The 23373-nt window shown below is 32.3% G+C and overlaps 2 protein-coding genes and 1 long non-coding RNA gene across 3 annotated transcripts in view; 2 read left to right on the top strand and 1 right to left on the bottom strand.

The window, feature by feature from the left end:
- On the top strand, positions 1-20849 carry LOC109598481 (sodium-dependent noradrenaline transporter-like). The gene is made up of 16 exons (XM_049960981.1): positions 1-814; positions 14835-14897; positions 15257-15481; positions 16155-16286; positions 16648-16710; positions 16768-16957; positions 17121-17254; positions 17310-17449; positions 18169-18272; positions 18327-18451; positions 18512-18624; positions 18755-18895; positions 18999-19098; positions 19165-19265; positions 19320-19487; positions 19544-20849. The coding sequence occupies exons 1-16, from the start codon at positions 394-396 to the stop codon at positions 19640-19642; spliced, it is 2319 nt and encodes a 772-aa protein (XP_049816938.1). The 5' UTR covers positions 1-393; the 3' UTR covers positions 19643-20849.
- LOC126264160 (uncharacterized) lies at positions 10345-10944 on the top strand. The gene is made up of 2 exons (XR_007546947.1): positions 10345-10587; positions 10648-10944. It is a non-coding gene; the product is annotated as an uncharacterized LOC126264160 (long non-coding RNA).
- The window catches only part of LOC109599236 (ankyrin repeat and IBR domain-containing protein 1-like), a 10343-nt gene continuing 7814 nt past the window's right edge, over positions 20845-23373 (bottom strand). The window contains exon 17 of the mRNA XM_020015198.2: positions 20845-23352. Coding sequence (XP_019870757.2) covers positions 22841-23352 — 512 coding nt within the window. The 3' untranslated portion in view covers positions 20845-22840. The remainder of the gene's footprint in view (positions 23353-23373) is intronic.

The following is a 23373-nucleotide window of genomic DNA, read 5'->3' on the forward strand; positions in this document are numbered from 1 at the left end:
TGCAACCACCGCTAATCCACTGAAGATCATCAGGCAAATCGCACTCTGTCATCGGAGTTTGATTGATGCGCCGCAGCAGGCCAGCAGTGAGACGTAGCAAATGAAAGTGACGATTGCTGGTGTACCGTTGTGCAAAATTAACGAAAACTTTGCCGAGTGCAGTGTTTATTAATGGACTATTGTGCTGGATCGTTGGGAATGTCGAAATTACTCGTTAAATGAGAAGTTACGTGCGTACGGACCAATTTCGATGCATTAATGTAATGAGCATCGGCGCTAATATCATACTTTTCAATTAAAATGGCACGCTTTCATTAAACTGACAATACTACACAGATTAAACAGACTCGCCAGCTGTAATTATCACGTCGCGTGTAATTTTATTAATTCGTCATGTCTTCGCACATCTACGACAACTTGCCGTTGAAGCCCTTGGCCCGGAACACCGAAAAACCCGAACAGTCGTCGGAACGTCAGAAGCTGAACACGCTCGATTCCAAGCAGAAGAAACGCAAAAGCACGCCCGAAATACAAAAGATCACCCAGCATTTCCTCAACAAGAAACCGAAGTCGTCCAGGAGCTTTTCGGAGATGTTCTTCAAAAATCACAACGAGATCAACGAAAATGTGGAGGACAAGTTCGGCAGCAGCGAGACCATAAAAGCATCGGCCAATGGTAAGAAGATGGACGAAGAGAGTTTGAAGTCCGGTAAGAGCAGCGAAGATTTGAAGAAGCTCACCAACGTCCAGTCCACGCCGACATCCACTTTCGACGATGGGTATGAGTCTTCGAACAGCACACCGCTTGTTTCCGGTGAGTTTTTTCAATAATTTCATCTTTATCAATTCGAATTTGTGTTCAAGTTATTTTCTTTTAATAAATTGGAGTTTATGTTAATACAATCGACCGTAACGATGTAAGAATTTGCTTTTAATTAAACATAATATCAACATATTTAACATTCCTGATTTACTTTTTATGTTCCAATTAATAATTTTATCATATTAGACCATTAGATCAATTTTTTATGTTTTGTTAAATTATTTTTCAAAATTTCCTATTCAGCACAAGGATTTCATAATTTTTTTTCTGCTTGCTTGCCCATTTTTAAATCAATATTTAATTTTAGGTGAAAAAAGTCTCCTATATAGAAGGAATTGAAGGAACTTGTCTGAATTGACATTTAAAATGCTATAAAATAACATTTACGTGAACAATCTAATTTGACCCTTTTTAATACCCACATATTGTTATATATTTATGAAAAAGGACCAGATATCAAGATTTAGATACAACTACAACCTAATAGACGTTGTCAAAATTTTCATTTCATGAGCCTCCATCCATTTACATATTTATATTTAATAATAATAATAATATATATTGAAATACTTACCGAAAACATCGTGTTCTAAATATAGTTGTATCCTTTTTACTAACCAAGAAATCCGATAAGGTCGTAAAACATTTATTGACTACTAAAAAGCCGCGTCTTGAATACTTCTGATGGCTCTTATGCAGATTCGCATCTTGTGGTCGTTTTGTAAGGTACAAGTTACAGATAGTATGGTCGATTTGAAATTATAATCAGTTATTGATTAAGGACGAGATTAAACAAACAATAATACTGTTACGATTAATATATACTATGTGGTTTTTGACAATTCACTGACATTTTGACATATCACTACAATAGACAGGTTATGGTATTGATTTCAATGGGTGCAAATTTGAACGTAATAAAATTTCAATCAATTATTTAGATTTAGGTTCTCCGTTACGCTGCTAAGAAGCAAACAAGTTTGATAATCTAGATAAATGTGTCGTTTAATAAAATAAGCCAGAGAATCTCATCAAACACGAAATTAATTAACTATGATAAGTTAGCCTTCTCTATTTTTAATACATTACTTTTGGCACAATATTACTGCATGTTTTTACGCACACAAAATTTAATAAAACCACGTTTTGGATCATATTTGCCTGGAAAGTGCAGTAAACATAATATTTATTAGATTCTTTACATTATACTTACATATAATAAAACAAACACGTACATTGGAATATAATTTAGTTCATCATATTTATATATTATAAACTGTGCAAATATGATGGGTAATACTTGAGCAAAAGGGCATATGTAATACACAGTTTCAAAAAAAAATCGTTTTATTCATTTATTTTCGTCATATTCTGCATTAACGTATAAACCGATTACGTATTAAATCTGATTTAAAATGCCAGTCAGAATATGCAAATAAAAAAATAAAATACGTTTTTCCCCGAAAATATAGTCTAAAACGCGTAGGAATTATTAAAACGAACCATAATTATTATTTTTTATAACGTGCAATATCTAATAAGCGAAATTGAGATACTTTAGAGCACAATCAGTTAAATTATCACGAATTAATTTGATCATTATTCATTTGCTTTGTTATAATTTAACAATGAACACACCTTCCACGTGGAATTACTTATTACCGACAACGAAATTAATAAATCAGATTCGATTTGCACATGCAAATCAATATATAAATGTTACCATACATTTACAATCATTTAAAATCACTAATGTAAATAATTCAAAGTGCGTAAAAGGCATCCAATGATTTCATCGGAATTTTTAAAACTGATTATTCACATTATATGAATATATTGGAATAAATAAAAAGACAGGAAATGTAATAATATTTCGTGAATGATTTGGTGAGGAAATCGAATTAAGGAAATGCAATGTACGTCGGTGTCCAACGGTTTTTGAAAGGGGCATATTGAAAAAAGCGTTTTGAATAGCTCACATGAAGTTAAAAATATGAAAAATTCATTATATTTGATTTGCGCCGTGATTGTGGGCAAATTCGATTATTAGTTTGAAATTGCATCATTTTTGAACCCACAGTTAGTCAACTGAATTATAGTCAGTCCCACATTGATAGAGAGTATCGAGAATTAAATAGGCCCAATCATCACGGAGTTACGTGACGATTTTTATGCACATTATTTTAAAATCTATTTAAAAACTTCCAACTATTTTAAAAATGAATCCGAATAAATTGTTCAAGACCGCTTTTTTTTTTAGTATTTCTAAAACAAAACGTGGCCAACGGAATTTGCGGTTTAATTGGAATTATTAGATTTTGAAGACATATGTCTTCACAAAGAGGACGTCCGAGATAAGAGGACAAATCAATTAAACTTAGATAAGGATGCAACTTAGTTGGCGAATACTTGATAATTTTCATGCACCCAGGAAATAGCACTAATTTCACTTGGCACAATTTTCATGAAAAGTTCAAGGTTGCTTCAGGAAAAAAATATTACACGTTCGGTTGTTTATCAAGTATTACAACAAACCTATTTAATTCGGATATAATTGAAACTAAGTAATGAGTTTAATCAATTGATATATTCGATGTATCAGCTTTTATTGATTTATTTCAACGCAAAATTAACTCAATTATTTTAATTAACGTGGATTAAAATTACAATATCTCATTATAAATTATTAGTGGACCGCTCAGATTTTTAATATAATATGCAAGTATTATTAAGAACATTAAAGTTTGATACCTGGAATAATATATCAATAGGATTATATCTGCTTCAATAGTCCCAGGAGTACGTGCTTGAAGGTAATCCTATTGATCTTAACCACGTTCAATTATCCAAAAAGTGAAAAAATCCAGCTTAATAATTATTGCACTGAACTATGATTTAACGATTAAATTAATGAAATCTCGGAATAATTGTTTATTATGGCCTAGTGGTACGCTCTAGGGGTGGCAACCAGTTCCTTGCTTAACTAACTTCTTAATTGCGAATTAAGTGTTTTACCACCTCGTCCGCCTAATCAGAAATTTATACCGTCTTCCAATTAGAAACTACTTTTTATCAACTAAAAATATTGCATAAGCACCATTTTAATTATATACTAAAATATGGAAAATAGTGGATTATTTACTGCACATCGATCAGGTCGAATCAATGGAGGAGTTAATCAAATAGGTTTCATTCACTAACCTGTCCCACGCGTTCATTACCAATTTAAATAAGGGTGTGTGCAAAATATAAAGAACTGACAGAAATAGCATGAGTAAAAAAGACTATGCAATTTAACTTTTTAATCTACGATGTTGCCAGTTCGATCAAAGGAATTTAATTCACACTCATCCTTTTTATATCTTCATTTAATGACAGTGAAATGTAAAAATTAACCCCAATATAATTATCTAGGCATAGATAATCCACTTCACGACATACTTCATTCCATTAACCAATTTTAATTACAACTTACAACGGTATATTTGGATTAAAATGTTTCCGTAAAAACGTATTAATCAGAGCAAAATAAAATTTAAATGAAATTCTTCTCTAATTATATAAGAATTTAATTTGCAGCATTACAAAATTAATACTTTAAAATTTATTTTGATATTGAATTGCCGTTAAATTCCAACATACAATATAACGAATTAGTTCAATAACACTAATTAAATATGTATGTAAATTAATGAAAATAATGCATGACTGACAATTATATTAATAAAAAATTATGTATTTATTATTGTTATCATATAACAAATGTTATTTATTTTTATATTAAAAATTTATTGATTTTTTAAGCTTTTATCTCTGTTAAATTAACAAACCAAATGGTCTCTTATTTTTAAATTATTTTATGTTGTGTCTGCCATTTTTAATTATATAAAATATCGGCGAAGATATTTTGAACAAGATAAATTAAATGAGCAGATAATAAAATTAATTTGTCCCATCGTTAAAATTAAAGTGACCCGTCGTTGGGAAACCGGCGGCAACATTGCACATTTGTCAGCGTCTGTTCAACAAGTCACTTATGGCGCACTGAAAGTTGATATCGCGCCGCCTAACGCTGATCGGGGTGGCTCTGGTGATTGCCGATTCCCAACAGGTGCCGATATTGGAATACCAGAGGTGACTTCGATATTCATTTACATGTAATTGCTGCCACCGTCATCCGTATCGCCTGCCGCGATATGCCTGCAGCGCCGCCTCCAATACAATAAAAAAGTTAGCCAAGGACGATGAAAGACCTGACCAACCTGTCACGCGACGCCTACTACAAACCTCTTTCATGTTATTTACTTCAGTGTGTAAAACACTTATCCCATACCTCGATTAATCATTTTAAACTTTGGAAGCTATTGGAAGCTCCGTTTGTGCGTAACACAATGAAGCTGCATGATGAATGTGCACACAAAACATACTGAAAATATTTTTAATAAACTCTAAATATTTGTTAATTCACGGTTCGTAATTGCAAAGTCCAAACCAGAAATCTGTGAATCATTTGCGAAGTAAATACAGCAAGCAAAAGCCTTAGTCACATTTTCGTTCTTGTGCAATTTAAACACATTTCAAAGAAATGGCCTGGGGCGCTCTCCATGCTGCTTCAATAAAATCGCCGTATATTGTTTAAACCGACTCGACTGATACTGGCACTAAATAAAATGGGAAGGCCTATTTTTACCTTTTAAATATTTAACTAAATTATAAAATAAAAATAGGACTCTTACATATTACTATCAAACTAAAGCTACTTCTGGAGCATTTTTCAAAGCCGACAGACACCTGTAATAATAAAAATAAAAATATTGCATACAAAATTTTTATTTGGATTGTATGAAATAGAGTTAAAACTTCATTAAACTCACACGCAAATAGCATAAAATGTAAATCCAAATTGGATCAAATCAGTGTTTAAAAAGGCGTCCACACCGGGTATTAATTTCAATCAATATCTCAATACATTGGACACTAGTAAATGAATAGAAATTAAAATTATTTATAATGCTCATGTACTACGACCGTTGTTATGTAAAAAAAAATTAACACTAGTAAAAATATAAATAATATCGTATATGTACGTATATTTCAAAATATTATATAAAATCTATTGATGGTTTTATTGTAGTTTATTCAGAAAATTAGACGCAGAAGTTAATAATAAGGAGTTCGTGGTTATTTGTATTTACGAACTCGAAGTTCTCCACTTCGTATGAGTTTTGCTATTTTGACCTCAACACATTTATCTTTCATGGTGGAAGTTCTAAAATTCCTCTGTAAGTCATACATATTTATTATTTTCGTCTTGTTGACTAATCCCCGTTTTTATTTCTTCTTCTCTGAGACCGAAACAAAATAATTCTTTCTATACTTGTAATTTCGAAAATGTTTTTTCACACAACGTTATTTATTTTCAGTTGGATCTTGCGTTGGTGGTTTTTTATGCTTGGTGTCGGTTGTAACAGGTTTACTCTTGGCCATCGTCTGTAATTGTTCACGGAACTTATTTTTCAAATCCAGAAACGTTTGCGAATTTTTCGCCAACTCTTTGGAAAAGTGTTGCAAAGATTGAGTTTTTTTGAAGTGCTCCGCCAGTGCCAGAGTAGGTTGATCTACCAGTTCATCTTCGCAATCATCTATCTCCTGGTGTTCGGGACAAACTTGTACATCTGAAGATGTCTCGGACGGGGTCCAACGCGTTTTGTACACCACGTTCAAGTTAGCAGGATCTCGAATCTGGTGGTGTGCAGAACGTTGATATTTTAACTCCACATTTATCAAACCTGAAATGGTTTTCCAGAAGTTCTTGGAATATTTCTTGTTAGGTTTACACGACGTTTCTATGGAATCAGTTTCATGTACGTTCGTCGGACATTGTGAAATAGATGAAGATCGATTTTTTAATTCAACATCGATTAAACTTAAAATACTTTTAGAAAAGTGTTTCGAATTTCCAATCCGTAGTTTCGATGAAGAAGAATTCATGTCTTCTTGGGCTTCTTGTCTTTCAATGCTTCCATTTGATAGTCTCCCAAGTGATGGTTGTGAATTTACTGGTTCATTTAGTTCTGAATTAATTAAATCTGACATACTTTCCCAGAAATCTTTCTCATCTTTTTTCTTAGATATCTTACAATTGCTTGAAGAAATACAATCACTGTGTAGCTCTTTGTCAATCATCACTGAAATATTATTCCAAAAATCTTTTGGATATTCTTTCACTGTCGAAGGCTTTTTGCTGGGTATTATATCTTCATTATTTTTTCCGATGTTTTCTTTTGAATATACACTAAATTCCTTATCAACTTCTGTTGGCATATTGTTGTTAGAATATTTTATTTGAGGAATCGTACAAGATGACTTACGTTTAATGTTCTGTTCTTTGACATCAACATGTTCATTTGAGTGTAAACTTACCTTAGACTTTTCAATATTAATCTGTTGATGACTAACTTCCTTATCTATTAAATTTAAATTGCTTTTCTGTTTAATATTATCTTGTAATTTACTATTTTCAGTATTATCTTTCTTCGAATGACTACTGAACGTTGTACAAATTTTCTCAGTTTTGTCAACATCTTGTCCTTTCTTCACAAGATTTTGTGAAATATTGGAGGATTTTCTAGAAGAAGCACCAGATCGATCCCAATCATTTCGATATTTTAAATTTAATTTACGGAATTGTTCATCAAGTTTCACATCTATCATCTTAGCAGTATTTACCCAAGTTTCTTGGGAAATGTTAGATGGTAAATTTTTATTTTCATCATTTGAGTCCATATTTACTTGTATATTTTTGTCACGCAAACTTTTGACACTATCAGAAATTCTTAACGTTATAACAGAAGATTGTCTTATTATGTGAGAACTTTCAGTGGAACTTGGTGCGGTATAAAAAACGGTTGATGGCGTGGGTGTGGTGCACTCACTGCCACTGGAAGTAAATTGTACATCGTCTGGCGAGCGAAGTCTGAGTTTTAAGTCTAATAAGTCCGTAATGTTTGTCCAAAAATTCGACTCCTCCGATTTATGTGTTGAAGTTGAAGATGTGGTTGTGCTGCAGGACATTCCCCACTGTTTTTTACTTTGCCTCACGAGTGACTTATTACTCGGATTTATCACTTGTTTTTTAACACAGCGATTTTCAACTCTTAAGTCTACTAATTTTGTAACGATTTTACAAAAGTCTTGCAAGTATTCGTCTTCCATCAACTCAGGAGGACAATGTACACCGAAATATTCTTCCAACTTATTTTTTTCTTCTTTCACCTGGCAATTTTTATCGTCTTTGATGTTGTCGGTGTTCGTTTTTGTCGTAATAGAATGTTGTGAAGTTGCATGAGCAGTGTAATATGAACTGGATCTTTTCGTAAGCCATTCGTTTACGTACGTTTCTTTAGATTCATTTAGATCCTCATTTATATTTTGATTCCTCAATGTTGTGTCGCTGTAATGAACTTTTTGTGAATATTCCGTGACTGATACATGTGATTTGCAGATTTTTTCCGTGTTAATCCTTTCAATGAGGTCGTCCTTTAGTGGTCGTCCAAAATGTTTCATTGCAATGTACTCTTTTTTTATCCTGGTTTGATAGGCTGTATCTTCTTGAGATGTGTAGGCAGGACTACGAGATTGAAGCAGCACTCTTCCAGATTCGAACGCATTTCCGTTGTTCTGTTGGACCGAATCTGTAGGAAAACGTTTTGATAAATAGTAATCTACGATTCTGCACACTTACTTTGTGATGGCTCATTAAGTTCTTCTGTGTGTGATATCAACCACTGCAGAATCCAACTGTTTACTGCCAAAAGAACTTTGACTAAACATAAAGTGAAATATTTCCAAAGGTAGGCAAATAATTTGGCCATTCTGCTCTATAATTTTGACATGAAAATAAAATTATTTGACATTTGTTGACGACTAAGCTAAACAAAACATTTGAAATCCTTTCATTCTTTTTTTAAACTACTTGATTGTAAGCTGAATCAGTAAAAATTATCGACTTGTGCTAATAAAAATTTTAAAACTCAACTTGAAATCACATTGTGAAATTAAAGCTGTTCTTCCATTTGAAAGTAAAAATATGTAAATGTGGCTTTTACCAAGTATTGTCGGCAAGAATGTTCACGTTCTTGGTACAACTTTGCACGGCCATTCCATAATTACAATATCGCATATTTACATCGTTTACGTTCAAAATTCCGTTTCAAACGGCCCAACTCCGTGATAGATTTTAAAATACTTATAACAGGCACATCAATTACGACGTTTTCCGCAGCATTTGCATAGTTGCAACTAATCAAGAAAACATCGACGAAATTCATCTCGAACTGATTGCACATAATAAGCGTAAAAAAATAGATAAGTTCTCGCAGTTCCGCCCAATTTGCAGTAAGCAAGCCGCCGATACATTTATCTCGACATCGTGATCTCAGGAGGAAAACGGATCGCGGCAATGGAGACAGCAGGGGCAAAGCATATCTCGGGGTAGATATTGGTGTCCTGGAATGCAGGCAGCAATGTGCAGCCTTTCAGGGAACAAGGGGCAGGACGCTGCGGACGGCCTCCACTAATCGTTCGAGGTGCGACGGAGGAATTCAAACCTATCTATAATTGTATACCCCCTCTGATCGAAGACTGTCTGCACAAAAAAAAAATAACGCTGAGGACACACAGATATTTATTTTGGTGCGATGCACGATGATTAAAAGGCCAAACAATCGTCGCAAACTGGGAATGGGAAGATTGGCGACGATTCTTAATTATGAATGATTACTTCTGGATAATTAAACTTAGTGCATATTTTTATACTTTTATTTCTTCATTAATTTTAAAAATGTTAGCGTTTGTCGTTGATAAATGACCTAGGAAAAAAGCTTTGTTTATCAGTTTCTATGTCAATTGAACCAACGTCATCCACAGTCAAATTTGTGTAAATTTGAAACATATCAAGTTCCAAAAATGGATTATTTGATGGAAATGGAAGATTTCTTAAATAAATCCGTTCTACTGGAGTTCACCAGAATATCACCTATCACAGCATTCCTTGGTATGATAATTTTTGCTTGTATCGTTTACTGTTACTGTTACGTTCATCTTGAAGAACTGATGCCACAGGATGATACACAGAATGGCGGTTAGAATATACTGAACAACGCCTTTATTTTACTATTAATAAATACACATTTTTAGAACAAGAAAGTATTCTTAAAATGTTGGCAGATTATGTCATTTGTTATGAATATGTTAGTAACAAAAGAAGTGTTAATAGGAAGAAGAAGTTTACAAAAGCATTGGGTTAATAGATGAAAAAAACTACTGAATACGAGGAAAATCAACATATTTTTTATTATTATTATTATACAATTTGTATTACATCTTGTTATGTTTAATATAATCTGCAATTTCTATTAGATTAAATAAATTACATTGGACCCTTATATTATTTGTTTAAATGAACAAGCACGAAAAGATCAACATACATCACATTGTTGAGTTTCTATACCAACGTAATAACGTCACGTTTAGTCAAATTTACGTCATCTCTGAATTTGTCGCTCCAAAGATGGATTTTTTAATGGATATTATTGTTTTTATGTCGCATCCCGTATCGATAAATGTAACTATAATGTCACCTTTCGTTGCAATCCTTGGGTTAACACTTGTTCTTTGTATCACATATGGTTTCTATTATTTTTATCTTGCCCAGATGGTACTACAGGACAAGCTTATCAAGCAACACGAACAAGAGGAAGAAGGTATGAATATGATTTTGCCAATAATTTCATTTTAATGCATAAATTTATTCAAATTTTTAGAATTAAAAAACATTCTTAAAAATTTGCCAAATTGTGTTTATCTTCCGGAAATCAGTGGATCAATAACTAGTTTGTATGAGAGTGCTGACGATGACGACAAATTTTCAGAGTCATTCTGTTACTACATGAAAATGACGCCTAGTGAATACTTTAGAAGAAACATGGAAGAATCGAACTAGATATATATTTCTTATATAATTTTACTCTATATTTTACATAATGTAATCTTTTTTTATATTAAATAAACTATATTAGCTCTTAAAAACATTCTCTTGAAATAGATGGACTTGTTCAGAATACAGTAAATTAGTTCTTAATGACATTTCATCGATGGAATTCACGAAATTAGAGTTACTGCGCGTCTTTTGAAGTGAATAGTTTGAATTTCCTAGAGATTATTTGAATATTTGCGGTTCTAGACGGTCAATATTTTAAATTTATATTACGTTATATATTTTTAATAGACATAAAAATAAACAACATTTCTTGTGAAATTTTCCAAAAAAACGCATTTTGTGGATTTGAACTCGATTCATTCTTAATTTATTTCTTGGTTAGAACCGTAAAATGTCTCAGGGAAGACTTTCCTCTCAAGATTTTGACGCTGTAATAGCAATTTGTGTCAACAACAAATAGCTCAAATATAATGACTGTAAAAAAACACCCAGAACGCATTCTGAAATTTTCATAAAATTTGGTATACAAGTAAGTACTTAGTGAAAGAATTATTAAAATTTGAAGTCAAGTTGAAAATATGTTGTCAGTTTTTTTGTTCTTTTTTCATCTTTAAGGTATCTCAAGCAAGTGTATAAGTATACAGTATAGTTTTTCTTAGTTTTTGTCACCATTTGTTTTATTTAGTTATTTATATTGAATGTTGAACTTGCCTAGTAGAAATAATTTCGTTTCTTGAAATAGTGCGGAATTTGAACAAAAATGTACGTAATACAATGTTGGCAGTCATAGAGTGAAGAAGGCAGAAGAGGTAGAGCAAGAGGTTCCGGAAGACCAAGAGCCATAGAATTACAAAACCGTCGTCTTAGATTATTGGCCCTAAGGGACAGGATGAGTTCAGCGGAGATGATTCAGTTTAGTGGCGATATGACATCCCAACCATATGTGGATAATGTTTTGGGCCTTATTTTCATCCCTACATAAGAAGAGATTTCGGGCTAATTTTTCAGCAAGATAATGCCCATCCACATATTCCCAGAAATATCCAATAAAATCTTCTAGGAAGATACCACAACGCATCAATGAGTATCTTAATCAAACAGGGATAATTGAACAATTGAAATCATTATTGACAAACTGGTAATGTTGTGATCGACGAAGAATTACCAGAAGACATGATCGTTTTCTGATAATTTCTGCCAAACGAAATTGCAGATTTTCTGCATACAGGCTTCGTGCAGGTGTTAGACTCATTGCAAGCCTGTTTACCATCAGAAGAAGGTTGCATGAAGCTGGTCTTAGAGCCAGAAGACGTTGTTCTATAATAATGTGGAATGGAATTTCATTAGAGACTCGCACGGAGTTACTCATATTAAATAGATAAACTATGAATGCTCGCCAATATCATGACTATCAACACATAATGGACCATTTTCAATTTACACTCGGAACTAAATGTCCCAAAAATGTATTAATATGTATTAACTATATTTTACATAATACTATCTTTTATTCGATTAAATAAATTACATTAACTCTTTCTTCGAATAGATGAACTTGTTAAGAGTAAAATAAATTAGATTAGAAGCTTTTATGATTGTATAACACACAATATCTAAAAGTTGTAGGCTTGTCACCATCGAACATTCCGATGAAATATAAAATCATCGCAAAACTATTGTACGTATACACCAAAACTATCGAGAAGAAATTTTATGTATGGGGGTACAAACATCACACGGTGAAAATCGAAAACGCTTTCTTTTTTACACCGTTTAGCTTTTCACTGAAAAATGATAACATTTTCAGCTTAAATATAAATTTCTTTTCGTTTCGTATTATGAACGCAACGTCACCGTACACTGTTACACAGATACGAATGTATTAAAAGTGGAGTTTGCGAGGATTGTCTAAAGATAAAATATATGTAAATAACTCGCGCGAAATTACATTACAGTAAATAAAAATGCTTCAGTTTTAGGCACGGCGAAAGCGGAAACGTACAGGATGCAAAATTCTGCGAAATCCTATTTTACTTTCAATATTCGGATGACAATCATTATAAGTTATTTGTAAAATCTTGTTTCAATGGAAATTTATTTTCAGATTTCTGTCAATACAGATAGGAAAAATGCTTTTTTATTGATGTATTTACTTTGCATTCCACATCTTTATTTTGAAATCTCTTACATGCCATGTGCAGGTTGTTTTCTTAAATCGGATTGTTGGCATCAATAATAAAACGATCAACCTATTGAAAAAATCACCTTAATTTGTTGGTATTAAAGGGATGAAAATTTGTGGGTCGTTAAATCTAAAATTTGTTCAAGAAATTAGTATTCATTTGTTGAGTATATTTATGAACGTTTATAATCTAAGGTATATTAAAAGTGATTCCGAACATAATTAAAAAGGCTTTACTAACTTTATAACTTCCGTTATATGAAGCCCTAAACCTCTGAAAAAGTTTTCGTATTAATCAAATCACCCGCAATCAGATATGACTTCGTTACAGTCTTACTAGGAACACCAGTACAACTGTTTTAGTAAACAAACAACTAAAAGTACTAATTTAAAAGTTTCAAATAACCGCTCACATTTCCCTTGTTTTAATAATTATAATATCATCCACATAATTTACTAACATCTAGAACATTGCTACAGATGAATCTGAAATATTAAAACCGAAGAATTAATAGCGGGTAATCAAATTACACGAGAACCACTAAAGAGAGAAGATTAAAATTTAAATCCGTAAACAGTAATTATCTGCAAAAACACACTTGACCTTCAATTACGGTTTTTCTCGTCAGATTTAGTCCTAATTTAATAATAAAATATTGTGGAACATTTCACAAATAAGCTCGAGTGCTTTTAATCGGTACGGAAGTTGTATATTGGAGTAGACGGGTTTGAGATTAAAAACTCCACCGCTAAAGCTTGCCGAATTGGGTCTAACGAACGAGTTAAATTTAACGTTTTCAATAACAATATTAAATTTCTAACGTAAATTGACAATCATCCTGCTATTACATCAAAGATTGAACAATTTGCATGGAACTCGTCGAAAAGAAAATTAACTACCTAATTGCAGTTTAAATAAGGTGACATATTTTTCTGAGGAAGTCGCTCCTTACTTCGTTTTTTGGTGCGAAGTAGCAAAGGTCTCTTTATATGTGTGTACATTTGTCTCAAACACAATTGTACATTTATCTCGGTTTGTATAATGTACGAAATAAATTGTATACAGCTTTGCTTGTGTTATCATAAAACTCACTCTTTGTGTTGCCTAACAATGATTCAATTATTTAACACCAAAAGGATAGTGACAGGTATTGCATCGTATATTTCTCTAATGGGAATGATCTGACTATATAGAATTTCAAAATGCGACCCATTGTGATATTATCCGGATCATCAAAGAATTTGCTTCCAAAACCTTCTTAGAGCACTTTGTCCCATCGTTTGAAAAATACATCTTTGTTATAATGTTTAAGGAAAAATATTTTCCTAGTAAATAGTAAAACTCCTATTTGAGAGGCTTAATTTCTTCACGAATTTCGTGTTACGTCTACTATTGAAAAGTGAAATAATGACATCAGCTGAAAAGGTACGTGAAAGCAGACGTGACGGGTTTAGATGGCGATTCGACTGAAAAGGAAGTTGATAATTAAGAAATTCTTCCGGTTTGAACAAATAATTAAGTAGGATTCCTCAAATTCATCGGGTATGCTCTCAACTATTGACTATCAATGCAACAACGTGTTGATGGACTGCTATTAAATAATTTTATAAATAAATACGTTATTTGACAGGCACATAATTGAATGTAAAACAACTCTGATTACACGTGTGCAGCTTAATTATTCTAAAAATTATTCGAAAACATAATGATAATCATTATTGTTTGTAGTGTAGTTTATGAATATATAATAACGAATTCGCATTTAAATATTACTAACAAAAGTTAATATTATTTTAATTTGAAATTTGAATTAACTTTTTTATTTCAGGTCGAGGGAAAGCCAGATATTCCAACCCATCGAATTTAGTTTTAACATGTACGTTAAAAAAAAGTAAGTACTCGTTTGTTCACTTTTTTACTTAACAACTACTCAAATATTTTAATTTATGTTTACTGTTCATAAGCATAATCTTATTGAGAGGAATGTTAATTTTAGCAGTAATGAAAATAAATTAATCGATTTGCATTCACTGTTCCTCTATAATTGAATGTTTGTCCATCACTTACACACTATTGTAGTAAATGTTGGAGTAAATTAGAGAATCTATTAATATCGCCTACTTGTAAAGAAACAATTCGTTAATCATGACGTACAACCATCAATCAAATTTCTGAAGAAACAGACTTTTTAATGATTTTAATCAGTCTTGTGACCAACACATAATTGTACTTGAAAATGTTTCTATTTAGAAGATCTTCATGTTCAGTTGGAGGAAGACGAACAGGAATCGTTCGTGTTGTCCACCAGCTCAAGCCAGCCGGGCGAAATCATCCCCGACGACTTTCCGGAGACGACCTACGACCACAGGGAGACATGGAGCTCGAACACGGACTTTTTATTATCAATCATCGGATTTGCGGTCGACTTAGCTAATGTGTGGCGGTTTCCTTATCTCTGTTACCGGAACGGCGGAGGTAATTAAATCACCGATGGCCAATACGATGTTTGTTAAATCGTCAAACACGATTTATGTTTTATATAAAGCGATTTCACTCAGTTCGTTAGAGCGGTCGGGATTACCTTAAATAAACAAAATGACGAAATAAAATGTAGGAAATAATTAGTGAAGTTTAAATATCTGATATTTCCGGATTTCGGTTTAGTTCCCTTTCAACTTTATCCACAATAGGTGTGTTTTGAAGCTTCGTGACCTTTATTAATTACAGGACAATTACAATTCCCGAACTTTGTCATTAATGACCTGGTTTAACCGCAGAGTGCACAAAATAATATCGTCCTGCAGATTAATTAGTTCCATTTGATATAAAATATTAACGAAGTATTAAATTAATTTTCGCCAACATGTTTACGTTTTAAAGTGGCCATTTTATTTCGAGGACACAATTGACAAATTTTTATTTTGTCTTTGTAAGATACCATTGAACGAAAACAATTGATTTACGGGTTTGGCAATTTCCTTAATTTTATGGCCGACCAGTTTATCGTTCACTATTGAGTCGCAGTTGATTTTTCCATTGCGATTTCCCTCTTCCTGATTTTAATGACGAGTTTTCTTATCGAAGTAAAGGAATAATGAACTGGCGTGCACCGAATGCACATTATAAATTCAAGTTTATTGTTTTATAGGTGCCTTCTTAATACCTTACACTTTAATGCTGGTTTTCGGGGCCGTACCATTGTTCTATATGGAACTTATCCTTGGCCAGTTCAACAGACAAGGACCGATCAGTATATGGAGAATTTGTCCATTGTTCAAAGGTAAGTTTGCTGCAGTTTTGATTTAGAAAGTTTTTTTTAAGTGAACATTAATTAAGCTAAAAAAAAACACATAATTAAATTTATATAACACTTTTAATAAGGTTTATATACATTAGACTAATGAGGCGTTTCAAATTAATTAATATTTTCAGGGACAATCTCAAAAATAACAGTATAATATTTTTTAAATTTAAATTTTTTAGCTACAGTGCCGAATTAATCTTTTAATTAATATCTTTGCTAATTGATGTTTAATGAAATTTTTCTCTACAGTTTTATCAATCAACAAAATTCTCGATTGATAAGCTTAATTACTGCTAAGACAATTTTTTTATTTACATCCAGTTTCATATTTGTTTAGGTGTTGGCTACTGTGCAGTGTTGGTCGCTTTCTACGTGTCCTTCTACTACAACGTAATCCTCGGTGAGTTCGACTAAATTATTAAAATGTAATCATCGATTTACAAAATGATTTATTTAGCATGGGCATTGTATTTCTTGGGTTCGAGCATATCGTCCGAATTACCGTGGATGCACTGCAACAACACGTGGAACACGGACAAATGTTGGGAAAGCATGTTGTCGGGTCATAACGAAACTAAAAAATTATTGCCAATTCTCAACGAAACCACGAAACATAGCAGACACACCCCAGCTTCAGAGTTTTTTCAGTAAGTCAACATTTTTTGTCAAAATCTTCTCTCGTTTTTGACTGACACAAATTCAGTAAGCTTCTACAAATGGCATGGAGGGCTTCAAATCCCTTAAACTTGTTGTGTTTTTATGAAATGAAAACGTCAATTCCGATTTAAATAATGAACCAAACATTTTTAGTCGAGCAGTCTTAGAGATGCAGTGGAGTGACGGGCTTCACGAAATGGGATACCCAAAGTGGCAACTAGTTGTATGCTTATTACTCATTTATGGAATGCTGTACATATCTCTCTTCAAGGGCGTCAAATCCTCCGGTAAACCTTCAAATCGCTCCATCTAAAAACATTACAATTAATTTGTTTCATACAGGAAAAGTGGTGTGGGTGACGGCGACAATGCCTTACATTGTCTTAACGATACTCTTGATACGTGGACTGATGCTGCCTGGGGCGATATCAGGCATATCTTATTATTTACATCCTGAGCTTTCAAAACTTCGGGAAACACAGGTAAGTAAACAGCAATTAATCATCTTTGCACCTAGTTTGCAGTTTTGTTTGAATTATATGCGGCACGAGGTAATCAGTTTTCAAATACCCCCTTTGTTTGCGGAAGATGTCTCTTTTTTAATATTGAAAATGCAATTAATATATAATCAAGAAATTGATTATTGTATTAAAGGCGAAGGAAGTTTCCAGATAAATATAGAGTTAACTTTGATATTATTTACCCCATCCTCGATTAAATCGAATCTCTTTTGATGACGATTCTCGAGAACGCTTTTACGTATCACCTTGACTTTGAACGTGGAAAGTTCAAAGAACGAAAGCGAAAACATTCATTTTAATTTCGAAACTATGGTAGGTCATTTAATCAAAAAAAGAGACACTATTAACAAATTGAGTTGTTCTGGGCAGCGAAAACTGAGAACAAAACATTGATGGTAAATATAATTAAAGCGGGACAAGAAAGAATCTGTAAATTGTGAGTGGTCCACAACATCCAATCAACTTTATTAATTTAGAGCTGAAAACTTACGTACAATAATAGATATTAATGTAATGAAAATTTTTAAACCCGAACTAATATTTACATAACATAATAAATTGTTTAAAATCTACATGATTAATAAAATTACGAAATATTTCATTAATTTGATTATTTTTTTTTATTTCTCTATCACAAGACTGGTTTCTAATCTGATAATTAATGTATAAAATATTTTAAGGTTTGGGTGGATGCTGCAGTTCAGATATTTTATTCAGTGGGAGCAGGTTTCGGCGTGCATTTGTCATACGCCAGTTATAACACCTTTCATAATAATTGCTACAGGTAAATTAAAACTGAGCCGTCATAAATAAAATTTAATTCACCAATATTTTATAGGGACTGTATCATAACAACAATCGTAAACTGTTTCACGAGCTTTTTCTCTGGATTTGTAATATTCACCTATTTGGGCTACATGTCGTACAAACAAGGTGTTCACATCAGTTCCGTTGCAACTGAGGGTAATATATTCATACATACATACGTATTTTGAAATATTGTTTGTTATTTGTTTCTTTCAGGACCTGGATTAGTTTTTCAGGTTTATCCTGAGGCAGTTGCAACCTTACCCGGTTCACATGTGTGGTCCGTTTTGTTCTTTTTCATGCTAATCATGCTCGGACTGGATTCAGCCGTAAGATCCTTAATTAGTTTCTTTTATTAAAACGTGGCATGCAAAAATATTTAAACGGAAATCGTTCAGTGATTTCGTACCTGAAAATTACGTGTGACAAAATGCATATCTCATGTAATTTTTTTTCTAGATGGGGGGTTTGGAATGTGTAATCACCGGTTTAATGGATGAATTCCTGTCGTTCTTTAAGGAAAAGAAATTTGCAAGGGAAATTTTCACCCTTGGGATTATTATCGCGTCCTTTTCCGTGGCTCTTGTCAATGTAACACCGGTAAGAATAAGCGTTTTCTTTATATTGTGCATGCAAAGCCGTTTTTTTGAAATGTTGGTAACCGGATTATCAATATTTATTAACATATTATAATCACTTCCAGGGAGGAATTTATATGTTCCACTTGTTCGACACATATTCCGCCGGCATATCCTTGTTGTGCTCTGCTCTGTTTGAAGCAATTGCGGTTTCATGGTTTTACGGTAAAAATATTAACAATTAATAACTGTTTATAAACTAATTCTGAACTGGAATTTAACATATTATAGGTTTGGATCGTTTCACTCAAGATGTCGAAGCCATGTTGGGATGGAAACCAGGAATTTACTGGAGAGTCTGCTGGAAATTCATTAGTCCCATGTTCATTATAGTATGCATCGAGATTATTCGATGTAATTAAAAATAATCATTCAAATTATTACAGTGCGTCGTGATGTTTGGATTGCTGTATCACCAGCCTCTTCAGTACAATGACTACTCCTATCCAGATTGGGCCGAATGGGTTGGATGGTCCCTTGCTTTGTCTTCCATTATGATGATTCCATTTGTCGCCATTTTCCAGATAATGAAGACTAAGGGAACGCTTAAAGAGGTACGTTATGCAATTAATAAATGTAATGTTGCATAAATATTGTATTTTTACTACAGAGGTTTGCCATCAGTATTTCACCAGTTGAAGAACATGACGAGATCAGAGCCAATAAACTAACAAGTAGATTTAAGGCAAAGCATTGGTTATTTGTGTAAGTTCCTACCACTGATAGTATTATTTATGTACCATATTTATGTATATTTATTGTAACATTTTTATGTTTTGGATTGTCTTTACGCTGGCAGTAAAAGACTGGTTTTGTATATGTATGTGTCTGAAAGTTAGAAGTGTATTATTTATACATACGGTAAGCAAGTAGGTAATAAGTATTTATTGATTGATTTCTTATTTTAATTCATTACAGTATTAAAGTATATTAGTTGAATCCTTAAGACTATTGTTTATACTAGTATTAGTGTCGTAAAACTAACATAGGGATACTGTAATTTTCGATGTACTTTTCTAGCTGAAACAAATATCAGTGTTATGTTTTGCTTGTTTGGTACATAATAACATAATATTCAAAATTAATTAACTACTTATTCTTATGACATATCAGTTGTTTACTGTAATGTTTATGTACTAGTTAATAGATGGTGCCAAATTTTACAAAATTGGCCAAATTCCAATGCAGTGTGGCAATCATATCTACCCTTTAGATAATATAGCTTCTGTGTATAAATGTGGTAAACTAATGTTAGGGCAATAAGTTTTTATGAACAAAGCGTATTTTAACAAGATATTATTGTTACATGTTATATTCTTGATATTATAAAGACTTCTAATTATTTTTTGAAAATATTTATATTACATGTATCTATAATTTCAATTTATCATTTCTGAAGTTTGCACTAGTCATTAGTCCTAGATGAACGACCAGACATAAACTGTAAGTTAAGAATGTATATATCAATTATTTTATTAAATTACGAATATTTAGACACATTGTTGAAAATTCGTCCAAAATATTTAAGCTTCAAAAATAAACAGCAACTGGAAACGAAAATCAGCCCTTCGTTTCTAGATAAACTATTTTTTAAATTTTTTTTCTGTAAGGTATTATATAAGATACAGGTCCTTTGGTTAAATTGTTAGTTAATTAATCATTTTCAATGTTTCGGATGCTAAAGGTCCACCATATACATTTGTGTAATAAATCTTGTAATAAATGGGATGCTGAGTCACAACATCAGTACTTGTGTAAATATGTTGAATACAAATTATTTAAGCAACAGCCTTCGTTGCTTAAGTAATTTCGTATCTAGCTGTAACTACTATAACGTTTTCAAACAAACTATGTAATTTGTTAAAAAAATGTACCAACTCAAAGAGGGCTTCTAAAAATAAAATACAAAAACCTTGTTTTTTCCTTTATTTCCTAAAAAAATCACAATCAGTTACATTTTCTCTAGATATCTACTTATAGAGAACATTTAACAATGGTATATGTTTATCTACTTTTTATATTGTTGGAAAATATTTATTATCAACTGATTATAGAGAGAATTCAGGCAGTAGAAAAATGCTTTCCCATTAATTGTCACTGGTGTGTGACTGAAAACTGAAGCTTCCTTAGTGAAAAAAACAAAAAAATGTTGTTAGGAGTGAGATTAATGTAGCCCGTTTATAATAAATATTTTCCAGTTTTCCATCATATTTAGGATAAATTAAGTTTTTCGTGTGCGTACACAGTATAAGGGCATACATAGGTTGGTAATAATATAAAAAAAACATATAAAAATATCTACTAATATAAATAATTGTTTATTAATTCGTAACGGATTAGTAAGTAATTATACAAATACTGGAGGCTAAATTATCAGTCTAAAATATGCATAATACATATGCACAAATTAATATAATAGAAACAATGTGTGCAGTAGGATTTACTAAAAAATCTAATTTATGTATATTAACCTACCAAAACCTGGTTATCATCCGTATAATTTTAGATTACCAATCCTATATTATAATATTCCATTTCCCTTAAAATCCATTAAAAAAATGCAAATCGTAAAGTTCAGTTGAATTAAAAAAATGTCTCTCTAAATATATACGGATAGTATAATTAATTTTGAATAAAACTATGCAAATTAAAATAATTTGCAATATTGAAACTGTGCGTCAATTTTTACTTTTTGTTAATTACTGGACGTTTACAAGTTATTTTTAATTAAAATATCACTATTGTATAATACTATCAATATATCAGTCATAAATTAAAATTAGGCCCGAAAATTAATTTATATATATATAAGGAGCCATCTTTATAAAAAGTTATAAAAAAGTTCTACAAAAGATATTGTACATGTCACCAAATGACAATAACGGGGAAATGCATAACAAAAATAGATCCTAGTGATATGAATAATTTACACAATTAAAAAATATGGAAATATACAAAAATTTATTTTTACGGTAGACTTTTAATATTCCGTAGTATACATTTATATTACACTTTAATAACATTAAAAACTTAACGTAAAATATAAAGGAGTTCATATCAAAAGTCACCCTTAAAAATCCTACATAATAATACATGAAATACAAATATTAATGTATATTAAAATAACTCAATTTTGTTTGAACACTTAAAGCATTACGAATCAAAGTGCCTACAGTAAGAGAGAAAACCAACGAGCTAAGAATGGAGTAAGCAAAGAAACAGTGTTACGTGTTAACAGAATTTCCTAGTAAATTGATTCGTAATATTTCAACTTTTCCTAATTATTTTTTTTGTTTGTTTACATCTTGTCATTGGTCACCGTTAAAAGTTCAAAAATCTTATACCTATAATTTTTTTATCACAAAACGTATAATTCCGTTGATATACGTTTGCACAACAATATAACAAATAAAACAGTCTTATTACTCTAATCGAGACACTAAATATTTGTTCTTAAATTGAGTTTGAGAAAATCTAATGAATAACTGTAATTAGATTAATTAAATTTTTCAAGTTACTGTCTTATACATAGTTAATTGATAATGAAATGCAGAAAATGAATCTACAGTTAAATAAATAACTGTTTTTGGATTAGCTTATATATGTACCATAGATATGCTATTCGAATCCTTTTTGATTTGTTAGTATGTAGTTGTTTGTTAACATGAATCCACAAAAGTACACATTTGAATTTAGCTGAATTTAAATACCCATGATTTATAACAAGTTGTTAGTGTCGTGATTAGCACAAAACATTTTTATATCGTTTAGTCCAATACCGTGAATTTATTTACATGTCCGAATTCACATCAAATGTCACCTCACCACAGCAATCTCGCTTAATCTAAAACGTGGATTTCCGTTTCAGTGTAACTAAAAATCAGATCATCAACCGTTTCGACAGCATCTACAGTACCGAACTGACGTCTTCCTTCTTGTCGTCCTTCTCCTTCTTCTTGGACTTTTTCCGCCTCTTCGAGTCCCTAGTCTTTGGAGACCGTTCCAGCAGAAACAGCGCCTCGTGGAAGTCGTCCGAACTCAGATTGGACTCCTGCACGTGCAGCACCGAGCTCAGAGCACCATCTGTGGATGATTTCGGAAACCTGAACATCTCCCTTTCCCGTTCGGGTTCGCTGGCGCTCTTCGACTTCGTTTCCTTCCTCGGACTGCTGTTGGGCGTTTGCACGTTCGACCTCGACACTGCGGGGGTTGTGGATCGGACGAGGGATGGGGTAAAAGGTTCGCCATGCGCGTTCGAATTGTTTAAGCTGGTGGTTGAGATACTTAGGGCGCAGGAGGTGAGGGGCGCGGGTACACTTAAACTAGACGAGCGGGATTGTCGACCGCTGTTCACACCCGAAGATGAGATCAGGCTCATGCCGGGCGATTTTGGTTCGGGGGTGCGCGATATGGACACACCTAAAAATATTCATCGTTATT

Source organism: Aethina tumida, chromosome 1, assembly GCF_024364675.1.
Source record: "Aethina tumida isolate Nest 87 chromosome 1, icAetTumi1.1, whole genome shotgun sequence".
NCBI classification, from domain to species: domain Eukaryota; kingdom Metazoa; phylum Arthropoda; class Insecta; order Coleoptera; family Nitidulidae; genus Aethina; species Aethina tumida.

Excerpts from the sequence above, each read along its gene's own strand:
- LOC109598481 (XM_049960981.1), top strand. The coding sequence starts at position 394 with ATGTCTTCGCACATCTACGACAACTTGCCGTTGAAGCCCTTGGCCCGG. Across the intron at positions 815-14,834 it reads CAGCACACCGCTTGTTTCCG|GTCGAGGGAAAGCCAGATAT; the intron begins GTGAGTTTTTTC and ends TTTTTATTTCAG. Across the intron at positions 18,273-18,326 it reads TTTCATAATAATTGCTACAG|GGACTGTATCATAACAACAA; the intron begins GTAAATTAAAAC and ends AATATTTTATAG.